Source organism: Salvia miltiorrhiza, chromosome 2 (assembly GCF_028751815.1).
Source record: "Salvia miltiorrhiza cultivar Shanhuang (shh) chromosome 2, IMPLAD_Smil_shh, whole genome shotgun sequence".
NCBI classification, from domain to species: domain Eukaryota; kingdom Viridiplantae; phylum Streptophyta; class Magnoliopsida; order Lamiales; family Lamiaceae; genus Salvia; species Salvia miltiorrhiza.
This window is the reverse complement of record NC_080388.1, coordinates 39,887,729-39,912,857: the sequence shown is the minus strand read 5'-3', so window position 1 is coordinate 39,912,857 and position 25,129 is coordinate 39,887,729. Positions and strand designations below refer to the sequence as shown.

General features: G+C 36.5%; 2 protein-coding genes across 4 annotated transcripts; both read right to left on the bottom strand.

Annotated features, from left to right (window-relative positions):
- Positions 1–621: 621 nt before the first annotated feature.
- Positions 622–4,005, bottom strand: LOC131008442 (protein FAR1-RELATED SEQUENCE 5-like). Its single transcript, XM_057935321.1, has 4 exons — positions 1,314–4,005; positions 1,089–1,231; positions 759–821; positions 622–657 (listed from the first exon to the last, which is right to left on the bottom strand). The coding sequence occupies exons 1-4, from the start codon at positions 4,003–4,005 to the stop codon at positions 622–624; spliced, it is 2,934 nt and encodes a 977-aa protein (XP_057791304.1).
- A 2,293-nt stretch (positions 4,006–6,298) lies between these two features.
- LOC131011149 (splicing factor U2af large subunit A-like) lies at positions 6,299–17,156 on the bottom strand. 3 transcript variants are annotated; one of them, XM_057938943.1, is made up of 18 exons: positions 16,883–17,156; positions 16,061–16,227; positions 15,806–15,883; positions 15,562–15,623; positions 13,451–13,530; positions 13,307–13,342; positions 13,165–13,224; positions 12,835–12,895; positions 12,636–12,748; positions 11,914–12,029; positions 11,015–11,113; positions 10,831–10,906; positions 10,440–10,528; positions 9,889–9,952; positions 9,674–9,772; positions 9,503–9,584; positions 7,588–7,655; positions 6,299–6,717 (listed from the first exon to the last, which is right to left on the bottom strand). In XM_057938943.1, exons 1-18 carry the CDS (start codon positions 16,967–16,969, stop codon positions 6,580–6,582), a joined length of 1,575 nt encoding a protein of 524 aa, XP_057794926.1. In that variant the 5' UTR covers positions 16,970–17,156; the 3' UTR covers positions 6,299–6,579. The 3 variants fall into 3 exon arrangements, with proteins under 3 accessions (XP_057794926.1, XP_057794928.1, XP_057794927.1); XM_057938945.1 differs by lacking the exons at positions 16,061–16,227; positions 16,883–17,156 and adding an exon at positions 15,163–15,354; XM_057938944.1 differs by lacking the exons at positions 16,061–16,227; positions 16,883–17,156 and adding an exon at positions 15,163–15,351.
- Positions 17,157–25,129: the final 7,973 nt, after the last annotated feature.

The window sequence follows — 25,129 nt, the reverse complement described above, 5'->3', positions numbered from 1 at the left end:
AATAGAACATATATACAAAATTGATAAGTAAAAATTGGACAAACTATTTCAGTTACAATATATTTTAAACACATATACAAAATTGCTAAGACAAAAAAAGCAACAAGTATTTCATTTCATACTAAGATAATAAACGAATTAGTCTTTCATACCGGCATTCGAACGCTCATTCGGCAAAAGACATTTCCAACATATTTTCAACAGTTCTTCGCCAAAAAATTGAGTCTTCAAATGCTGGTTGCCGATATCTGTGACGAAAGAGACGACAAAAGACGTGCAGCTTGCATGCAACCTTGAAATCATTGCATTCTTTTTTTAGAGCACTTATAATTTCAAGAAAATTTGAAAATAGAACAGGTATACATCATTGCTAAGACAAAATAGCAGAAAATATTTTAGTTCAAAAATATTTTCATTTCATAATAGGGCAACTGTAATATTAAAAGGACAAAATACAACCATATATTTCATCAGGAAAAATTTGGTTTAATTTTATGAAAAAAAATTCAATAAATAGTTGAAAATGTACTGAAACATATTTCATAAAATACAACTAAATTTTCCACATGAAGTCCAAAACTGTACATACTATTTAAGGCCCAAAATCGAACACAGAACAACTCAATTCCTTGAGAGACTAAATTCCAAGTCCAAGTCCTGCATTATTCAAAAGACCAACGATTGATTCAATATGTTAACAGTATAGTTGAGATAAGCTTCGAAATATTAGAAGAGACATTGCAAAAGAAAATTCAAACCTGAAAGTCATCTTCCGGGGTGTGATTTATCCGGTCTTCATTGTCACTAATATGAATGTATCTCTGCAATTAAGTTAAATATATATTTCTTGTCAAATTACATCGTAATTTTATTAAAACATATTGCATTCAAACTTGAGAGTCGGCATCCGGGGTGGGGTCTATCCGTTGTTCATTGTCATTAATAATAATGTATCGCTGCAATTAAATTAAATACATATTTCTTGTCAAATTAGCCTAATCAATAACAACAAAACACTACAAAATTAGCCTAATCAATAACAACAAAACACTACAAAATTGAACATAACAACCCATGCAAAACAATACTTTAGCATCAGCACGTGTCCAACCAAAAGTAGTATCCCAACATTCCGATACCGAAGGACTTTCGTATGGCGTAGCATTACTATCAGAAGGGGCGGCTTGAGCTTCATGCAACTTTCGTTTCTGCGAACCACCAAATTTACAACCTGTTACATACGTTTGAGTGTAGACATAAGTGAAAAAAACAAGTAAATAAAATAAATTCGTGTGCAATATATTTTAACTCACCGGATTTCTTGTTAGATACTTTCTTTTTACCCTTACTTTTAGATCTATCCCAATGGCGAATAATTGTTGAATTCGTTTCACCACGTGTTTTGGCAACTTTCGGATTGCGAAATGAAATACCTCCTTTCGGCAATTGAGGCTGCTCTCTTGCCAAGGGCTTCTCAACAGTCATCGAACCAGGTCTTTTCGGCATCGCATGCTGCTCTCCTGCCGAGGCATTCTCAGCAGCCTTGGAACCACCTCTCTTCGGCAACTCATGGTGCTCTCCTGCCGAGGCATTCTCAGCAGCCTTCGAACCACCTCTCTTCGGCAACTCATGCTGCTCTACCGCCGAGGCATTCTCAACACCCTTCGAACCACGTCTCTCCGGCAGCCCTTGCTTCTTCTCTCCTGCCGAGGCTTTCTCAGCAACCTTCGAACCACGTGTCTTCGGCAACTCATACTGCGCTCCTGCCGAGGAGTTCTCAACACCCTTTGAGCAATCTCCTTTCGGCACTTCACTGCCATCTCTTGGCAACCCATTCTGAACATCATTCGAACCATAAACCTCCTTGCACAATGAGGCAAGTCTGGTCAATATAAGCCCACGCTTATCAGAATTGACTTTTGCATATTCACTAAGCTCATATGTAGTACGCATGACCTGATTTGCGAAAGCCAAACCAGATACATGTAGGGCGGAATCATTATCAACTACATTGTCGGCAGCAACATTCGTGATAATTCTTTGCTTGGCAGCCAGAGATAGCCTCTTCAACAAATATTCGTTGGGAATTTTTTTCACATTCATAAGAAAATAAATCTTGAAAATATGAGAACACAAAAAACCTGCAGTTTCGAATAGCCGACAAGTGCACGTACAAAGATGGGTTTCCCTATTGAATTCAATATACCTGGGCTTTCCACCACCAAAACCAGAGGTCACAGTAAACTGGAGGTCATCCGAATCATATCGTGATGGACCTTTGATTAAATCCACATTCATCGAATAAGCTGCCTGCTGCTCAATTTTTCGAAAAACACTTCTTGTCAATACTTTAGCCGCACCCTTCATAAGTTCATTGTTTAGAACAAATAACCCGGGCACTCCTATGCAAAGTGCATCCTCTTCAGTTTCTTTTCGACTCCACTCAATCTGTATTTCTTCGAACTTAAGCACAAAATCATGCAGAGATGTGCTCGCATTACAAAGGCTCTTTAGAACTTTGTTGGTTACCTCACTACGTGATGTAGCATGTAGGCCGGCGCAGAATCGGTGATTCGTAAATGCAGATGACCATCTAGTCTTCAAACCGTACATGGTGTTAAACCATCTATGATCACCAAGCGCATACTGATCAATCATAGTTTTCCACGCATCTTCAAATTCGCCAGCCGTATCACAGCCATTCATACAATGAAACCAAGCTTTCTTGAAGATAGAACTCCCGTTCAGTTTTCCGAAATGAGATGGCGCGTTCTGATTGATATGCCATTGGCAAAGACGATGACTAGAAGTTGTAAATACGATATCAACTGCATTCATAAGAGATTGGCATTGATCTGTAAAAATCACCTCTGGTTCTTTACAAGACATGCTCGCCCAAAAAGTAGTAAGTAGCCATTCATACGATCGGCTAGTTTCATCTGATAAAAAACCCATTCCGTACATCACATTATTCAAGTGGTGGTTGACACCAACAAAAGGTACACAAACAAGTTTGTACTTGTTCGTCCGATATGTACTATCCACAGATAAGACATCGCCGAAATACTCATAGTCCAACGAGCTGCGTGTGTCTCTGAAGAAGAAATTAAGAAGTCGGCCCTCATCATCAAGTTCAAAGTCCCAATAGAAGAATGGTTCTGTATTTGCCTTCGTCGTAAAATATTCAACAAGGCACTTTGCATCACCGTTCTCTACTTTCGTCTTCATCTTAAGCCCATTAATGTGATTATATGCATCCTTCCTAGTAAAACCACAATTTTGAGGACCGCCGGACTCCTTCTCCATGAATCTACAAGCCTTAGCAATGCTAATGCCGACTGACTGCATGGCTTCTAGCAAAGATTTCTTATAAGTCGACAAATTACGCGCTGATCGTAGCAAATAAGATTGCTGAGTCGGAAATAATTCATGATTGTGCTCTGTGTAGAATGAAGAAACTTTCCATTCCTTCTCCCACTTGCGTGACACTCTTAGCTTTGCCTTACACGAACACCTCCGAACTTGCTTCTTGTAAGTTGGCATCCTTCCATCAGATGCTTTGCAATCACTCTTGCCATTGCAGGAACAAACAAATTCTTTGAAACGCCATATTTTAGTGCCTGTGAAGTAATCTTGGTTACGTCTTGTCACGCTAAAGCCCTTAAGTCTTCCGTACTCACAATATAGAAGGTAAGCTGTATCAGGATCTGGCACGGGTTCCCCTGGTTGAAATTTTGTTTCAAATTGATCCACCAAATCAAAATCTTCATCATTCAGATTTGCATCTGAATCTGAATTCAAATGGGGTTCAAACTGTCCATCATCCAAATTTTCATTATCATCTGGTAAACTTTGCTCACTTTCTTCAACATCTTCAACATGTACAACATCTTCAAAATCGTCAACATGTCTGACTTCTTCAACATCCACAGAATCTTCAACATATACACACCTATCTTCATCTCCGAGATCATCAAAGGGAGCTTCATTCAAATCAAAGTTCATGATTAACCTAAAATATGACAAAAATCATTCAGCATACTAAAATATTACATTGTACAACTACAAAAAAAGGCATTTGCCGAACTACAAAACCAAAAATCTTAACAAATTTCTGATTTGCCAATTCCGGCAAGGACATGCCGAAATATGTACTTGGCAGGTTGCTGTTCCATAAAAATATGGTCATATGTGTAGTTGCCGAAATTTAAAAAACTGCCGAACAATACATGTTGCTTTTTGTTCGGCAGTTTTTAAAATTCGGCAACTACATATGTGACCATATTTATATATGTTTTTCCTATTCTTGCCAAAAAAAAATTTAAATTTACCTATTACTAGATTGTTCGGCAGTTTTAACATTTCGGCAACTACATATATGAACATATGTACTTGGCAGGTTGCTGTTGAATAAAAATATGGTCTATGTGTAGTTGCCGAAATTAAAAAACTGCCGAACAATGCATGAATACATGTTGCTTTTTGTTCGGCAGTTTTTTAATTTCGGCAACTACATATGTGACCATATTTATATATGTTTTTCCTATTCTGGCCAAAAAAAATAATAATTTTACCTATTACTAGATTGTTCGGCAGTTTTGACATTTCGGCAACTACATATATGAACATATTTTTATTCAATAGCAACTTGCCAGGAAACATGAAACACGAAATTATTTGGCCATATCAATTACATAACATAAATACATACGAAAAATAGGATATTGTCGTGATAAAAAAAAAACAAAATTCAGAACCGAATCAACAAAATTCGAAAATAATCGGATAAAAATAAAAAAAAATTCGTATTGTTAGAATGGAGCTTCTAATTAGTCGAATAATGATACTTCACAGTGCAAGAATGACGCTACAATATCTTTTTCCATTTAAGAAAAATTAAGAGCTTCAAAATATACTCATATACAGTAAAACAATATAGAATCAACACAATTAAAAAATAATCAAATAAAAATAGAATAATAAGTAACCTTTGAATGGAGTTTCTATTTAGTCGAATAATATGATACTACACAATGGAAGATTGAAGCTACAATTTCCTTTTTGATTTAAGATCAATGAAGAGCTTCAAAACAAGCTCAGAATTCGTGGGGAAGAAAATGAAGAAAGAAAACCCAAAAGTCTCTATTTGATCCCCCACCAAAAAAGGAATTCGAAAAATCGCGCCCAAAAGTACAAATGTGACAGTGTTGCCGATACACTAGGCAGCAAAAATTGCCGAATTCTGATGCCGAGACGTATCTATTCCCAAGAAAGCAATGAGTGCTAGACGGCTGAACTTGACGGTGTTAACTATTAGTTGCAAAAGAAAAATCGAAACTCATAAAGTTCACCTTTACACGTGTCGCACATCCGATCTAGGAGTGCCGGCGACCCTGGTGTAGGGTAGAATTTACCGAGGAGAGAGAGAGGTAGGCAAGCTTATCCAGAATCGCAGGTGATGTGACATGAATCCTAGTCAGCCCTGCCGGTGAGACTGACTTCATTTTCAAAGGATCATATATCCACGTCACAGTCACTCGTTCGTTCTTACCCTTTTTGGTTTTACAAGTTGTACACTATGCTATGCTATGCTGACTTGTACATTAGCTACAGAGCATTGCACCGAAGGTTACGTGGCAAAAGACACACATAGCTATGCCTATGCTCTCCAACAAAAGTGCCGTCGAGCTCAAAAGGCAAATTGCTCAATCATCAATGACTCTTTCATCATTTTTCTTATAAATTGATCGTTGTTCCTCAACTATTAAACCTTCCTCAAAATCATCACAAATTTTCTAATTTACAATAAGCTCCCAAGATTCTCAACTCTTGATGCTAACAAGAAGGGTTTAACATCCCAACAAATGAAAGAGTTGCGACAAATGATTTGTCGTGCTAACAACAAGGCAAGACATCTGAATTGAAAAGTCATGCTTCAACAAAGTCAAGAGTTGGAAGGTATCCAATGAAACAGAGCAAAGCCAAAGCTAAAGTTGTGGAACATTCAAATTGCTAAAACTGTAAGATGAGGATGAGAGAGAAAGAGGTCAAGCGTGCTGATGAAGAGCTTAAACTGAAAGAATGGGACACGAGTGGAATAATCAATAATGGATGTATGTTACAACCGTTCCCTAATTATGGCAAATATTAAAGCCAGATGTAATAGGAAATAACTATTTTTAGTTTCAATTATGTAATTTTACTTTTAGTTTCGATTATTCCATTTCAGTTATGTAATTTCATAAATGAAACGCAAATTCTTATAATTAAACAGAAAAGGAAGCGTAGGCAAGAGACAAATTCCAAACTTCATGGTACAGCTGTAACATTAACATCCCATAACACAGGCAAATCCATTTTCGCAACAAAAGATGCATATTTTGCACTGGCGCTAGATAAGCAGTTGATACCTCACTATACACCAATATAACAATCTATATTATACATTACATATAAAAAACATAAAAAGGAAAAACTACTATATCATCTGTCTGAGATTACGCGTGAAACAGAAAAATAAACAATTTGGACAATAACAAGTGATGATTGTTCTAGTATACTAAGATAGAAAATGAAAGATCAGGCAGCGTAATCCCTGTCGTAATATTTGTCTTCTGGATAATACAAAGCAGTCACGCTATTGCCTCCGAATTTCCTACCACTAAGAGCAGATTTCGCCTTCACACAACCAGCAGTATCAGAGTACTCCAAGAATACCTGTTACAGGTTTTCATCAAGAATATGTAAACTGACAATCGCCAACTTCACAATGCTTTTTCTATATCTAGCTTTAGGGTCACTGGAGCTTTGAGTGCAAACTGTTTGGAATTTTTAGAACTCAAATTATAGAAAATAGTGCAACTGTGGGATCAAATAAAAAAAAAGGACCAGCCAACAACACTATGCTTTATATACAAAAAAACTTGAGATTCTCCAAACTACATTTTTACTTGTGTTGTGGGATCAAATAAAAAAAAGGACCAATCAACAACACTATGCTTTATATACAAAAAAACTTGAGATTCTCCAAACTACATTTTTACTTTAAGGGTGCGTTTACTTTTATGGATAAATTTATCATTGGAAATTGATGGATAACAAAAATTTATGCATTTAAATGTCTCATTTCTTTTCCAACATTTGACACAAAAGAGGAGTTCACAATTTTTTCCTTCCTTATTTTCACTTCAAGGATGGATAATATTATCCACTCAAACACTCCATTTTTGAGTGGATAATATTATCCATCCTTGAAGTGAAAATAAGGAAGGAAAAATGAACTCCTCTTTTGTGTCAAATGTTGGGAAAGAAATGAGACATTTAAAGGCATAAATTTTTGTTATCCTTCGTTTTCTAATGATATATTTATATCCATCAAAGTAAATGCACCCTAACAAATTAGTTACAGGGTGTATTTACTAATCTTTATTTTGAGACAGTGTGCGTGAAAAAATAAATAAAAAAGTAAATAAAAAATACCATCCCATTTATATAGTATCATAACCTATGCTTTTTGTAAGTTAAATTGAAATCAGTCCATTTCACTCACAAAAAGGTACAAGGAATGTGAGGACAAAGAAGTTGTACCTTTCCAACACCATTGCTAGGGGCAGAATCTGGAACAGGACGAGGAATGACAACATCAATCAACTCCCCTGAAATTTCAGATGGCATTTCCACATTATCACAAGGTAGAACATCTACTGAAAAATGAGGACCACAAGGGCAATAGAAGACGGAAGATTTACATGCAGATAAGTTCATATTTCCTATTATGTTGCTGATATCTTGGGCATAGAAAGTTTTAGTACGAGTATAACAACCAATCCCCATAAAAATCAGTTTTCCATTTCCTCATCTCTCATTATAAATTCTGGTAAACATAGTTCAATATCTCAATAGAAACAAAACATAACATAACAGAAAAAATATATATATATACACAAATATATATAGGGTCAGGACCAGGATCAGGTAAGTACCCCTCCCTAAGGTAGTACTGTAGTACTCATGCATTTTTGTGTATAAGCAATGCAGTATTGTATATATAATCATGCATCTTGTGAAAATTGCATTACATGCATATATGCAGTAATGTTAATGCATGTATGTAGTTTTGAATTCGCATATGCAGTTTTGTGCCCAACATATGCAGTTTTGTGTTTAACATTATGCAGTTGTAAGGGTACTAGGGTACTACCCAAGGGAAGGGTACTATATGATCTCTATCCTAAGGGCTTGTTTGGTACGGGTGATTAGGGTTTATAATATATCCATGACACCCTAATATCTTGTTTGGTAAGAAGTAATACGAAACATACGGCCTTTATAAATCAAAAGCCGAAAAATATTATACTGATTTGGCCTATACCACCTACGGAAATGGTATACGTAATACAAATCTTAACTATAACTATTATTAACTTTATATAATCTTAATAAATCATACCAAACAACATATTATATTTTACAAATATTTTAATGCATTCTACCAAACATAAAACTAATATGACATATAGTAAAAAACATCTAAGTCAAACATATCACATCTTATCCCATACCGTGTACGAAACGAGCCATATATATATATATATATAGGATTGAGCTATAGTGAGAATGACTATCTTTTGTGAGAAATGAGAATAACAAATAAACAATAAAATTCATGGATAAGCTGTTTGTAATACACAGATAGCCGTATTTAGTTAATGTGGTGAAATTTTCCTCCCCTCCAAGATTCGTACCCAAGTGAGAATGGCTATTTGTGCTTTACAAGCAACTTATTCATGGATTTTAGTGATTTATTTGTTAACTGAATATCTTACAATTAATTCGAATAAATATCAATAATAGGATTTGAATATCTCACGTTCCAGATCCATTCTCATTTCCCACCAAATTCAGCCATTCTCACTAGGATTTGACAATATATACATATACATATATATATATATATATATATATATATATATATGGAATTATTCCAATGGGAATGTTCATATATTGCGAGAATGAGAATTGATATGATTAATCAGTATATAGAATTGAATAAGCTGCTGGTAATACACGAATAACCATTTAAAATTGGGTTTGAATCCTAGAGGTGGCGAAAGTTTCACCATGACAAACAGTTTATTCAACACTATATACTAGCTTATTCGTTATTCTCATTTCTCACGAAAATAATCGCTCACTATAACCTAACCCTATATTTATATATAAGAAGCTAGTCTTGTTCATTAACCTTAAATGAATATCCACACTTCATGTGATGAAAACTGCATGGATTTAAAAAATGCTTCATTTAGTCTTTCAAAATCACTTAATTGAACTAGCAACATATCTCCATGGTCCTATAGAGTTCCTCTAATTGATACTGAACTCAAACAACAATTCTCCATTAACAATAGTCTAGGGGGGCACAAGGCTCCAGATCTTCATAAGTGAAATAAGCTAACAGAGAGAAAGAACATGATATAGCTAAGAGGAGTATTGTATATACCAAATTTCTGGCATTCTTCTCTCATATCTTCAAGAATTTCTTCGTATTCTCCGTCATCCATCAATTCATCAGTAGTAACAACCTTGAAGCCAAGTAATGATTATTTCAAAAAGAGTTAGACTAGCAGCTTCATAAACAAATTACATAAAGAAAGGAGGTAGACAGAAGTACCTCAGTCAAGCACAAAACTTTGGTTGGAATTTCCACATTTGTAGGGGGCTGTCCACCAGCAATATTCAAAGCTCCAGCTTCAGCACCCAAAACCATTTTCTTGAATCCAAAGTATCAATTAGTCAACATCCAAAGTAAGCTCAAAATGAGAGGACAAATATAAGAGATGAATGAATTAGAAGTAGTTAAGACTTTAAGAGATATTAGCCCTCAACCTGTATTGCTATATGTTGCTGTGCCTGAGCTAGTACATACTCCTGCTCTGATTTTAACTGCCCACTGTAGATGATGACAACAGAGCAAGTCAGAGTCTTGCCTTAAACATCATCATGAAAGAGAAGCTAAACATTACATGATTTACATCAACAGTTAATGATATGATCTATCATACAAAAGATCTTTTAATGTTAATTTTCATTTGTTTCTTTCGCCCCACTCCCCCAGCATGGAACCATGATTGGACATTAACTATCCCTAGCAGTTCTGACAACAGAAGTTGACAAGTGTATAACAGTGTTGCAGCAGATGAAAAACTCTTTTAGGTTCCAACACCGGCCAGACGAAGAAATGTTCAATGTTAGTATGATAAATCCAAAATCCAGAAAACAAACACTCGGGCACAGACTAAAATAAACCTAAGCAACTGAAACCGGAGTAATGGGATGGAGCACAATAGTCATTGAAGATAATTTTATGAAGCAGTTTGAATTACAATTCTAGACAAATTCTGCACTAGAAAAAGGGCATGTATGCCAAGAAGATTCACCTCACGGTAGCACGTCTAACAGTAAGTGTTTTATCACCCACTTTTAGGCCATTCAAAGCAGCACAAGCAACATCCGTGACAGATGGATCCTAAATCAAACAAAGGCAATCGTCAGATAATCCATCAGCAGAATATACTAGCAATCATTATGGGCAAGAAGGGGGAGTCACATAAAATTTAAGAATAATGAACATCTTATGAGTTGAAGATTCAAAGTGTGGAGTATGGGCAAGCACATAAGTTCGGGTTACACAATTAAGAAACCGGACATTATAATAAAATAAGTATTACAAGAACAACCACAGTCGAGAGCATTCAATCTCCATAAATAAGCCAAGAACAAAATACAACTTCAAAAGCTAATAGGTTTTCTAGAAACAGCTGGTCATACCTGGTAGAAGCAGAAACCATAGCCTTTGGAATTTCCTGTATCTCTATCTTTGACAAGATCAAATCCACGCAAAGGTCTGCAGTTGATCAATTAGAAAACTGTGAGATAAGATGTTATTTGTTCACTAAATCAAACAGTTGGATCATTCATTGATGCCACTCAAACAAATTGTAGAATAACATACCCAAAACTCTCCAACAATTCTTTCATCTGAGCTTCAGAAAAATAGTAGGGCACCCCACCAAGAAATATGCGATCAGCTCCATCAGATTCACCGTTCATGCTATCAATAAATGACTAGTGAGAAGAAATCATATACGAAATAATTATTAAGGACTAATATCATTGACCAGTAACAAACTAACATGGACAGAAACAAGACAATTGACTAACAAACAATTTTTGAACAAGTAAAAATTCCTTCTATACATAATCAACTCCTGAGGGATGAAAAGCCCTTCATCCCTTCACACTATAGATATCTACCTTATCCATTGACCATTAAGTTGTAAGGGGTAATTATATTTGTCGATCTGAACTATGTAAACTTCTCTGGCTGTAAATTGCATCATAACCTTTGAGCGAGTAAATGTTTACCACTTGAAGCTCCCAATCAACGGATATTCTGCTGAGTGCTGTCTCATGCAATACAACCAATGCATTTTAAAGGTATTAACAGTCAAGTGGTTCGTGTGCTTTAGCAAGCAAACAAATCATGGCAGAAGCACCTAATGCAAATTCTCCACCAGAGAGCCCTTGGCGGTAAACTACAACTCACACAGAGGTTAGGATGCAATTAGCTAGCATCGTAGTGCATTGCTCCACACAACTATTACCAGTAATATTGCAGGGCAAACTGCTACATAGAGGATGGTTCGTAGTTACAAATAAAGCCTACACTTCTATTTTCATATATAGTGTATCTGCCAGTATCAAGTTTAGCTCAGCATCAACTCAAACAGAGTCAATGAGCAGCAAAATTTAAAAAATAACAAATGCATACACAAACACAAGGTCTGCCAGGTGATATGAAATGCTAAGTGGAAAAGGAAAGAAAAAGAGTCAGGTTAGGTGACCACTCACCCAGGTGTGAGTCCAGCCGCAGCTAAATTGAGATAAGGACCAGGTTGACTAGGACCAAGTGGTGCTGCAAGAGATGGATTATAATCTGTAGGTCTTCGAACTCTCACAGAAACACCCTAGTACAATCAAAGGTAACGAATGAGAGAGAGGAATAGTTGGAATAGCGATATCCACTGAAGCAATATATTAGGAAGTATAACTATGGCATTCCAGTCACACAACGCAAGACAAAGTTGATCAAACACCAATTTGGTAGAGAAAAATAATGGGGTGTGAATCTTAATCCACCGGGATTACAGTGTGAAGCATTTTTTTAACACTCTTTTACATGTACACTCACGGCATGTTCTACAAGTTTTAGGTCCAAACACGTATTTCAATTATTAGCAAGAATACCATTACTAATGTTTAGATTCAGAGCATGACAATTAAGTGAGGGAGGAATAGCCAGATAATTTTCTTGCTAGCTGAGAAGTGAGAATAAAAATGAGAATCAAGATCGTGCCTAACTTGATTATTATGATGGTTTCTTGTAACAAAGTGCATGGGACCACAGTATTCAAGTGCCTCAAAATTTCTTTCTGTTCTTCTTGAAGTGAAAAAACTCATTATGATTCACCGAAAAACTCACACAATGTATTTTAGCAATGAAGAACTGATCAAATAAGCAATTTAGAAGGGAAGGAAACAAATGCAGGATGAGAGAGGAAAGTTCAGCATACCTCGAAAATAATTCCATCAAGTGCCATTGCATTACTGGCCTCTTCTACAGTTCTCATCTCCACAAAAGCAAATTTCTTTTCATGATTAATGTAAACATTCACGACCGCATCACCTTAAATTTACAGTCATGTTTAGTGTCATAGGATGAAAAGCTTAAAATGTATCACATTATGTCTTAAACTTCAAAAGGCCACATACCAGGACCAGCAATGTTTCCACCGATTGCATTCATAACATGGCTGAAAAATGTTGAGATAGTCTGCATGAATTGAAACAAATAAGTACTGCAAACTCAACTGAAGGGTCACAAAATGATGTAGCCTAGCCAACATGTTGAACAAACAAAGTGAAATGACTAACAACAAAATACTAGCAGGTTCTAGATTAGGTATGATTTCCCAAGGATGTGTAAACATGAGAAAATGATATTCCAACTAAGACAACTTCATAGTATTAGATAAGAATGGAAGGTGGAAAGAAGAGAGCAATATAATTTTCTGGAGATCCAGGTGTATGGAAAACGTGTACCTGCTCATTAGCCAAAGGTGGAAGGCCACCAACATATACTCTACGTGCATGCCTTGTAGCCTATGATCAGCGAAATACCATAAGAAAAAGTATTGTCTAGAGGACATGATAATAAAAGAATATTCAAGCAGCACCAAGTTACCTGCTGAGTCATGACTTGAATTGGGAACAATCCTAACTGATTAACCATATAACAAACAGAAATGTTCAACAATAAATGTTAAAAAGAAATGATAGCAGAAGTATTATGATAAATCAATAACCACCATCCAATTATCTAACATACCTGAGATGTCTCAGAAGTAAGCATGTTTTGCAACATTCCAGGAATTGCTTGAGACGCCATGGACACTCCAGCAACTTGTTCTGTATTACTATAGATAATCAGTGGACATTGATGGTCGGCTGGGCTAGAATACAAAAATTCAACCCGATATAATTTATACATCACAAAAAAATTATCAATGTTAGTCAAAGTAGAACGTGAAGAGATCTCATTTCAAAACATTATAATCTATATTAATTGTTCTTATTTGATGTAAAAATAAATTATGTTTTAAAAAAATACCTCACGTATTATTACAGCAATATTTTACAGGTTCCATTCCTGAAAATGTTCGTTCAATTATTTCCACTGAAACGGAGAAGTATTTAGCATAATGTAAAACAATTATGCTCAAACATTTCCTTCTGCTACAAAATAAGAGCAATTTAACTCGGCTAATTATCCAAAATAATCCGAACTGCTGACTTAATGCCTTGCGGTAGGTGGTTAATGCCCAAGGCCAAAGGTCATGGGTTCGAGTCCACAGTCGTGCGGTCTTTAAATTTTTTGTTTACTTGTTAATTTTTATCCATACTTTCAAATTTTTATCCTAATCTAACATCCGACTATTTTTCACTAATGGAACACTCCCTCCATCCCACTTTGATAGTCCCCTTTTCCTTTTTGGGATGTCCCAAGACATGGTCCACTTTCTAAATTTAAAATGCTTTAAAATTTTCTTTTACTAAAATAATTTAGTATTTGTGAAGATAATATGTCGAACAATAAATAAGGGAAAAATAGAACAATTACATATAAATTACATTTTCCAAAACAAAATATTAATTGTATTTTCTTAATGTGTGAAAAAACAATGTGGACTATCAAAGTGGGGCAGAGGGAGTAGTTAATTTCTGTTAACTGTGCAAAGACCGGTGGCGTGGCATCTATGTAGAACCTTTAATTTCTAAAATTAACAGTCAGCGGGCTTCGCCCGGTCGGCAGAATTTAACACTTCTATTAGTGAATAATAGGATATTAGGAGGCTAGATTAGGATAAAAAATTGGAAGTATGCGTATTGTTGAGATATTATTGATAGTACAGGATATTTTTTGAGGTAAGTTGATAGTTTGGGTTATTTTGAATAATTTAGCCATTTAACTAATTAAGGAAACAAGTAGATAAAGTTTTATAGCTAGTAGCATGCGCTCAACTTGATTGTATTCTAATTAATGAACAAAGAAACAACAGCAGTAGCTAAATTGGAGCAGATTATTGAGGATGAGTGGAGAACTTTTGGCAGATTATTGAGAGGAAAAAAACCTTCAAACTTTGGAGAGAGAAATAGGGTAAACAAGTATTGGGCTTCAGTTAAAAAAGGGTCAGTGATCAATAAAGTGTGCTGGAATTCAGAAAATCAAAGGGTAGGTGGCTTAAAATTTAGATAGAAGAGAGCCCCCACTGATCAATGAAGTAAAAGTTATAACTGAAAAAAAAAGGTGGCGGTGGGGGTGACTTGTACAGGGCTCTAACCTACTGCAGCCCACATGTAATTCTGTCCATGAAGATAATTGAATGAATGATATCAACCACAATTTCTACACAAATATAAATATCTGCAGCATAAACACATGAAGTTTGGCTTTATGCCTCTAAGCCTGAAGATTTACAAAACAACCATAGTGATTCAAGAGATCAGTTTATCAAAAATGTAGAGAAAGCCTATTCTTACCCAGGGCTGTGTACCATTCAGATTCTATAATATGAAATAATTTTCACCACAGCATCTGCCATACAGTTCAAGTCTACCAAATAACAACAGTTGCAGTTGAAGATGAAAAGATCCTGCTACTGGAGCATCGATTCCTTGGTGGCATATATTCTACATCTCTCACACCCATGAGAAGCATAGCGATTTTTCCTTCTTAACGTAATGGTGACAAATCATAAACAAGAAACCACACACAACAGCCAACAACATAATGATGGTTTTAGTACAATACTCAAGGATCAGTGAAAGAAATAGAAAACTAGAACACATGCGATTCCATGAATAAAAGAAAAACATAAAAAGTAATTCAAACCAAGACTGACATGCGCAAGGCATAAGAAAACATGTATACAAGCTAACCTGAAGGACTTGGCAAAGCACCATTAGCAGGTGGAGCCACATCAAACCCACTTGTTCGCTTGCTGTTAAAAAAATAAAATTGATGATTAATTGAACAAATGCAGAGATGTAAAAGAGAATCTTGATTTTTCAACATGACTTTGGAGGTAAACGCCACTAATATCCATCAAATATTGAAGGCTTGAAGCAAAGAAAATGTCTTTTCTAGAAGGATGATAGTGGTAGGTAATAGGACATAGGTTACCTGTGAGATTTATCATCTGATTGGCTGGGTGACCTCTGTCTATGTTGTTTTTCTCCGTCCACACCATGTTTATAGTATCTATACATTCAGACACCACACAGCATAAATACTCAATAACCAATGTACTATAATTACTGAAAAGGAGAAAATTCAAGATTGTCTAGTGGAGTGCCCAATCATGTTACTGATGTTGCTACAAATATAACAGTAAGTTCCAAACGAAAACTAATTCCATCACTCCCAAGAGGCCAAGACCTGCTAGATTCCTGGTTTCGCCTATCTCCATAATCATCATTTCTACTTCTTCCCCCATAAGATCTTGAAGTTCTCTGACCATCTTGCTTATGGTATCGATCTCTCTCCCCATCTCGATTCCAGTCTGTTCTCTTGAATCCCTTGTCGTCCGAACCATGATCTTTGTGCTACAAAACAGAAAACTTGAGTTATTTATTTGATACAGGATACATATTACTAAATCCTCAAGGAGAAGGAACCTTAAAGTAGGTGTTAATAATAATATGCTTATTTATATTGAAATAGAATAGATATGAAATCTAATTTTATTTCAAACTTCCAAAACCAGCTATTGAAGCTACAGGCTGTGCATAATGTCAACACAAAATAAATTTTCCTCTATATATTAAGTGCCTAAATGATAATTTCAGCTTCAACTACCTCATATTTTGTAAAAACCACTAAACATTATCATTCTCATTCATTCGTATCTTTCAGAAATGTTCTTCTTTCAGCTAGATCAAGGTCTTGATTCGTTAGGCAAGTACAAAGCTTAATGAATAGGTATGTGTAGAAGTCATATTGGGTGCTTTTGGAGCTAACTATGCATTATTGGAGAACACTTTTCAAAAAAAATCATACATCTTATTCTAAAACAAAAAATTTACATCCGTCGGGCTGATTATATTTAATAAATCCGGAAACCACTTTCAAACTCTTCTAGCACATAGAACACGGAGCGATTACCGTTAAATGTACAGTAACAAAATTCATCTAAAATCATATGCACCAATTTATGCCAGTAAAAATTTTAAAACTGGATGCAGTAACAAAGTAGTACACCTTGTGGTGATGGGAACGCCGATCTCTCGAGGAATCATCGTAAGGCAACGATCTCCTGCGATCGTCTTCTCTACCGTGGCGAGGCATCGATGAACCCTAATTCCCAATTCTAATTGGAACGCGATCAAATATACACTCGAGAATTATCGCGTGTTTGGAAAACTCCTTCCTCTCTCCTCAGCCAATTTCACGCTTCGACTTGTTATCAATTTATGACACAAACTCAAATCTTTCTGATTTTATTTTTTATTGACTTGTTTCCTTTGTAGTCATATGGATAAAAGTTTAATAAATAGAATGTCCAACTCAAGACCTTTAACTATAGGCATTAATTTCTTAGCGCTTGACTAACACACGTACACGCAATGCACGCTTTATTAATTGTAAGACATTTATGGCTTATTTGGTACGCGATATAGGATAAGGTGTTATATATATTTAAATGAGATGTTTTATTAGAAACAATACATCCGCTTGACCATTTTGAAGAAGGAAACACAAATTTTGGCCACTAATCTGAAAAACACAAAATTTGGCAATTTTTTTAATATCTTGGAACTGTTTTACCCTTAATTAAGATAGACCAAATTCGGGTTTGCACGCTGATTAGGTACACTTGGCACTATTAGTGCCAAAAGTACCAACAGGAAAAAAAATCAAATAAATTAGTGCCAACAGTGTCATGCACGAATAGTACTAGTGACCATATTAGTGCTAATAATGTCATATAATTGTGTACATATACATTGTCTTGTTTTATATAGATGAGTGCAGTTATATGGCCATTTTGAACAATTTCCCGTAGGGTTTAGATTCCTCATTCAAGGTTTAGATTCTTCATTTAGGGTTTACATTCTCCATGTAGGATTTAGATTCCTTATTTAAGATTTAATCATCGAATGATACTTTTCGACTAATATTACCATTTTTGCCAAAAGTGCCAATTTACTTAGTTAGTTTTTTTTTTTACCTGTTGGTACTTTTGGCACTAATAGTGTCAAGTGTACATATCCCGCGCGCAAACTCGAATCCGATCCGTCCTAACTAAGGGCAAAACAGTCTTAAAACGTAAAAAATGACCAAAATTTGTATTTTTTTAATGGGTGGCCAAATATTGTGTTTTACTGTTCAAAATGACTATCTCAAAATGGGACTCTTTTTATTATATATACTATCATATATTAATATCATGTTTGGTAAAATGCATAAAATATTTTTAAAATTTAATATGTTGTTTGGTATGATATATTAAGATTATATAAAGTTAATAATAATTATAATTAAGATTTGTATCATGTATACCATCTTCGTAGGTGGTATACAGAATCTCTCAAAGGTTATGCATTTGGAGATTGAAAAATTTTCTGCAAACTCGAGATGTAACAGCCCGACTCCAAACTTAACGGTTGTCCCCACAGACCAACACGAGTATTTTCTAGCGTATTTTGTCCTCACTCGCACGCGCCCTGAGAAACTTCTCAGGGGGTCACCCATCCTAAAATTGCTCCAAGCTAAGCACGCTTAATCTTGGAGTTTCTTCCACGTGGGCACCAGAAAAGAAGGTGCATCTTGTTAGTATGAGTAGCCTAATCAAATCATTTAAACTCTCCTTGAATATGTCGTCCCATTCCAACATATTCTCGGATCCCTCTCGTTCGGGTGTGTTCCGGTTCATCCCTGCGCCTCTTTGCTTGGAAGTCTTAATCGGAGCCGCTCTTTGTCCGTGCCTCTTTTGCACCGGCGATCACTCCGCACTTTGTCCCCAGGTGTCACAGGCCCACCCACTTCCGCTTGGTTCGTCCTTGAACCACACCGTACTGGGAGAGGTTTGACTCTGATACCACCTCTTGAACATACAATCTGGCTAATTGGTCCATTGAGTATGTCATTTTATTTCTGTTTGGTTCGTCCTCGAACCACACCGTACTGGGAGAGGTTTGACTCTGATACCACCTCTTGAACATACAATCTGGCTAATTGGTTCATTGAGTATGTCATCTTAATAGAAATAAAATGACGCCCGGGGACAAAGTGCGGAGTGATCGCCGGTGCAAAAGAGGCACGGACAAAAAGCGGCTCCGATTAAGACTTCCAAGCAAAGAGGCGCAGGGATGAACCGGAACACACCCGAACGAGAGGGATCCGAGAATATGTTGGAATGGGACGACATATTCAAGGAGAACTTAAAGGATTTGATTAGGCTACTCATACTAACAAGATGCGCCTTCTTTTCTGGTGCCCACGTGGAAGAAACTCCAAGGTTAAACGTGCTTAGCTTGGAGCAATTTCAGGATTGGTGACCCCCTGGGAAGTTTCTCAAGAAGCGTGCGAGTGAGGACAAAACACGTTAGAAAAGACTTATGTTGGTCTGTGGAAACAACCGTTAAGTCTAGAGCCGGGTTGTTACATGAGAGCTCTTCCAAATACATCATTCAATGTTAGCTGCTGCATATTTTGACTGAGGTGTTGTGAGTCCAGAATAGAATCTGTGAAGTTTCAAGTCCGATTCTTACCGTGTTTCAAAGGAGCAACACAAGTGTAGGTGGTTAACGACAGCTGAGCTTCAGGTTTTATTTGAAGTTGTCGTTCCAGCTAACATGCAAATAAATTTATAAAACCTTGCTAAATACAGGCGTAGTGCCAGTAGTAAGCGAGGGTCGATCCCACGAAGAGTTGGTGTAGCTTGTCTCTTGTCACGAATAAAAATAGGAAAATAGTGGGTGGATTATCGTCCTGGTTACGAGACGCCTCTCGGGACTAAACTCAACTTGACTCGAAATAACAAAAATAAACTAAAAACACTAAATAGATATATAAGTGATAAAAAGTAATCTGGCCAAGACGTCGAATTTGTGGATAATTTCTTATTCTCGCTCCTTGGTCAAGATGTTCATTACAATATTGTGTCTACCGGTTATAACTTACTAATGGCCTGTGCCTCCATTCTTACTTGTCACGTGCACTTCTATTGTCTAAGAAAATTTATCCTTAAGTGTGTTCAAGGTAAGGGACACCCTATACCATTAAATCATCTCGACCTAATCATACAATAGAACACCTCAGAGCATGCAATTAAACCGAGAAGCATTTAGCCCTAGATAGACCCAATATTGAACTTAGGCAGACCGTAGTCTTCTTCAACCTCTTGTGCTCGCGAATACTCTCAAGACGCACAATGATCGTACACACCCTATAATCTTAATTTATTGGTGATCTAAGTCTACTCAATTAATTAATGGTCTGTTAACTAATCAAGTTGATTTAGATACTTGGTTATAATGCTTAGCACTTCGGGAACACAATCATGCACTTACTTAAGCACACAATTAGACCTAACGAGTTTATAAGTTCATATCCATATCATCTATGCATTGCCCAGATCTATAAACTTAGCTAGACATAAAGTAAATTGCGAAAACAAAAGATAAATAAGACATGAAAATAAAATAAAAGATACTTACTATTACAGGGAAATAAGGTAAGATGTAAAGCTGCCAACAAAAGCATAAACTAAATTGTCTTGCCCAAAACGGGACTTGAAATACTAAATGCAGAAAAATAAAATATCTATAAACTTAGCTAGATATAAAGTAAATTGCGAAAACAAAAGATAAATAAGACATGAAAATAAAATAAAAGATACTTACTATTACGGGGAAATAAGGCAAGATGTTAAGCTGTCAACAAAAGCATAAACTAAATTGTCTTGCCCAAAACGGGACTTGAAATACTAAATTCAGAAAAATAAAATATTATTTTTGGTACACACTCTCGCTCCTAATAGTTTGCGCTCTCCCAAAATGAGCTAAGAACATGTATTTATAGAGATCCAGATGTGGGCCGAAGGCCAACGAGCAGCTAGGGCTTCGGAGAGTCTGACTCTAGTTTGAGTGTCCAGGTTCTGCCCTAGACAGAGTCTTCAAGCTTGAGTACTCTTTCTTGGATAAGCTCCGCCCTTGATCCGTGCATATCCCGAGGCTTTGAACATATCCGCTTCGCGCATGGAAAAAGAAATATTATCACGCCTTATCCTCTTAGATCATATTTGCCACGTCAGTGTCCTGCCCTAGTCGCCAGGTCATGATGGTTCCTTCCATGTTCACCTTCCCTTCCTTCATCATGCACTTCTCGTGCCTTCGGTACCTCTCGTGGTGGATGCTTAATTTTGAGCGGTAATCAGGCCGACAACTTGGTCGATGGCAATAGCTTTTGCATCAACTCGCTCTCCCAAAACTCAACTCCAAAATGTCCAGGACTCGATAGAACTCTTCTTCTGAACGGTACTACCTTCTCGATAACATCATGCCTAGCAGGTCAGCATATGTGACTCTCGATCTATGGATTGCATCCAACCTGCATGCTTCGTTAGACTTTATCGTTGAGGCATTTTCCCAGATCTCATCAGAATTGCTCCATCGTGCCCATTATGGCTCCCACGAGTCCCTGTCAATACAAATGTCCCCCCAGATACAAAAAGCAAACAAAACACACACAAAGGACTCAATTTAGACCTAGTCACAGCAAAGAAAAAGAATATATAAGTTTACGTTTATACATTTGGTACTTTTAATAAGTACACATGTTTGTAATAAATTTAGACACTAAATTTCTTTCATTTGGTATCAGAGCTGGTACTTGATACACTAAGTTATTCATTCCTTGTGCAAGTTTACTACGATGTACATCACTGGATGTTATTGTGGTTAGGGGTGAGCAAACCCAAACCGAACCCGCTAAACCGATCCGGACCGACGGGTTCGATCCGAACCGAACTGACCCAGTACACATATGCGGTCCGGTCCGGGTCTATTTTATAGGATCGAAAACTCGGACCGACCCGTACATTTATAAAATATAATTATTTAATTTATATATTTAATATTTATGATAATATTAATAAATTATACTCCTTAATCCTTACTGTATGTTACGTATTCTTAGAATCTCAATGTCAATTCTGCATTACTGTTGAAATTTGAACTGAATCCATTGACACCCTAACCCTAGCCGCTGCTGCCACCCCTTACCTACTCAAACCCGTTGCCCCGCACCGGACGGCCCGAACCTTCCATCTATGTCTCGTCGTCACTCAACAAGCTGCTCCGTCCAGATCCGCAGCAGGCCATCGCCACTCTCCACCCCTCACCGCCTCGCCCAATGGCTGACGGCTCAGACCTTCCTTCTCTGTCTCCAGACTCAGCAAGTTGCTCTGCCCAGAGTCCCAGACTCCGACTCGCGCCGATGGAGTTCGTGGAGTTTTGCCTAATGGCTTGGCCCGCTTAACCCTTCTCAAATATCTCAGAGGTGGGACTTACTTTTCTGTTACTATTGTGATTTTAGCTTCGAACTCTTACTATTTTGTTCGAGAATTTTGATAAAAGAGCCATAGTGAATGCGAACTGATTTCAAAATCTGAAATTTGATGAAAGAGCCATGTATGTGTATATATTCAAAATTTGAAATTTTACAATGTCGGCGGGTAGGATCCGGACCGAAGACCGAATCGGACCCGTTGCTCGGGTTCAGTTCGGTCCGGTCCTAGGTCGGTCCACTCTTAGAATTTCGTCCGGGCGGGTAGGTCGAAAGTTTCAAAATTTTTGGTTCATCAAACCCGACGGGTCGGTCCGAGTCCGACCCGCTGCTTACCCCTACTTGTGGTTAAACTCCTCCTCACATCAATGTTAATGACAAGGAGGAGCTCAAAACCGAGGTCATGGGCGGAGCCACACTATGAGGTAGTGGGGCAATTGCCTCCCCTAAAAAAATTTAAGTATACTTATTATATTAATACATGTGTATAATTATTTAAAAAAAAGTTTTTCCCATCAAAATTTTGAGAAAAGGGGCAAAATGTGGAGATTGGAAAAAAGTTGACTTTGATAAACTACATTCTTTTTCTTTTGTCTAACGTGGAAATCGGAAAGAAGATAAAGAAGTTAAATTTGCACCGATTAGGAAGTCTTGCAATGGAGATGGTGAAGATAAAAAGAGATATTGTGTATTTATTGGTGTATAATCTTATTAAACTTGCACTTGTTTTACCTGTGACAATTGCAACTGTGGAGAGAGTTTTTTTTTTTTTTTTTTTTATCATGAAGATTGTCAAAAGTCAGCTTCGAAATCAAATGGGTGATCATTGGATGAATGATTGTTTAATTAATTATATTGAGAAAAAAAATTTTGAGACTGTTGATATTACGTCGCTTTCAAAATATGAATGTTTGTAGTAAATTATTGTAAAAATATTTTATTATATAATTTTTATAGAAATTATTTTAAATTTTCGTTATCATGTTTTGCCACCCTTGTCTTTAATGGCCTAGCTCCACCATTGACCGAGGTTTATTGGACAACAGATGAGAAAGCTATGTCCAATCTGAATTCTAGAGCTCTTTATGTTATTTTTACAACCGTGGACATGGCGTCATTTTGGTTGATATCCAATTGCATCGAAGCTCGTGAGATTTGGACTATTTCGCAGGAGCAGTGTGAAGGTTCTGAAAGTGTTAAGAGAACCTATTTGCACGTTTGGTGAGTAAAATCATGAGATCTTTACACGAACATTTCAATATTAAAATCTCAGCTATTGAGAAAGCCAAAGATTTATCAACTTTGGCTCATTTTTTAGATGAATTTAGATCAACTTTGATATGTGATGTGGTCCAAAACTTTTATTTTTCAAAGCTAAATTATCTAAATCCCTAGTTGGAGAATTAGATGACATGGATATGTTAGATCTATAGCCCATAGATAGGACTCACCAAACTTGACCATGTTAGCTAAGATATTTAACTCGGTTGTTAGATCTTTCAGAAGAAATAGAGATAAATTGAAGATCAAATCTGACTTTAGAAAGATTTTTTTTTGTGGCAACTAATTAATTCGTGTCTGGACAACTTACAGTGAAGTATCTGGCTAACATTGATTCAATACAATGTAGAGGTTGAAATGGAACATGACACTTTGACAATGAATGTCCTATAACCCTCAGGAGACATAAGTTAAGTTTGAATGTCACCTTGAGTGACAACTCAGACAATAAAAAAGAGAAGACTAAGGAAGAGAAACCTTTCTTCATCACCGTGGAAAAAAATGAAGATGTGATTTTTGAGGTTTTGACAAACATTGATGGTTTGCCTGTTGATGATGATATGGGTGAAGAAACAGAAGTGTGTCAGGACCTATTATTAGAAAATATATAATATGAATGTGACATTGGGAATTGTCTCATGTCTGAGATTTTACAACTCAACAATATGGAGGTTGTAAGCTCTTACACATGGTCATGGCAAACACTAATAACAGTGTAATGTTGGTTCAGGAAGAGAAGTGTGACAACATGGTATTGTTAACACGGACAAACATGGTTTGAGTTTTTTCTTTGTGAGGAAAAGATATTCGAGACACAATTTACTTGTGAAACTGAGTTTAATCAAGTAAAATCTCTTGTGAGGTGAGAAAGTTGTATGACATGGTTCATGCTCAATGTGAAGTTCAAATAAAGGAAGTGCTAACTTTGTTATATAAGAACCATAAACTTAAAAATCGAGTCATGAGACTTGAAATGCATTTTACTCGCAAGGTTTTTGAAATAAACATTCTCAAACGACAGGTGAAAAAGTCAGAAGACATGTTTGAAAGATTCAATAGATAAACTACTTTGTTGAATGAGGTATTGTCTGTTGGACAAACTACAAAAGCTGGACTTGGACTTTGTGCTGATAATACTACTAACACACATGTGACAAGTGTGAAAGAACGACTTACCTTTGTGAAAGAGACACACGAAAATGAGAAGAAAGATTGTTTTGCTAAGAAAAAAAACTTCAAAGGTAAAGGTAAGATGTATGTGTGTCACTATTGTGGTAGTTCTGTTCATATAAAAAAAAGGAAAAAAGGTGCAGATGCACCCTTGTAGTGGTTAGCCCCTATAGCGTATAGTTTTCCTTACTCACTGTGTGTGCAAATAGGCTCCCAAAGTGCGAAAAATTGATCAATTAAACCCCTTTGACTAACAGTTGTTAGTCAAACGTTAGTCAATTTTTTTTTAACCCCCAATTTATTTCTTCTTTCAATTTCTACCCCCAATTCCAACTAAGCCCTCGCCGACATCTCCATCGGCGCCGTCGGTAGCCTCTTCCTTAATCCGGCGCCGCCATTGCCACCGCCACTAACTGAGGTTGGTGGCGTGAAAATGTGAATAATATTTATTGTGATATGGTAAATTCTTAAAAGTCAGAGGTAACA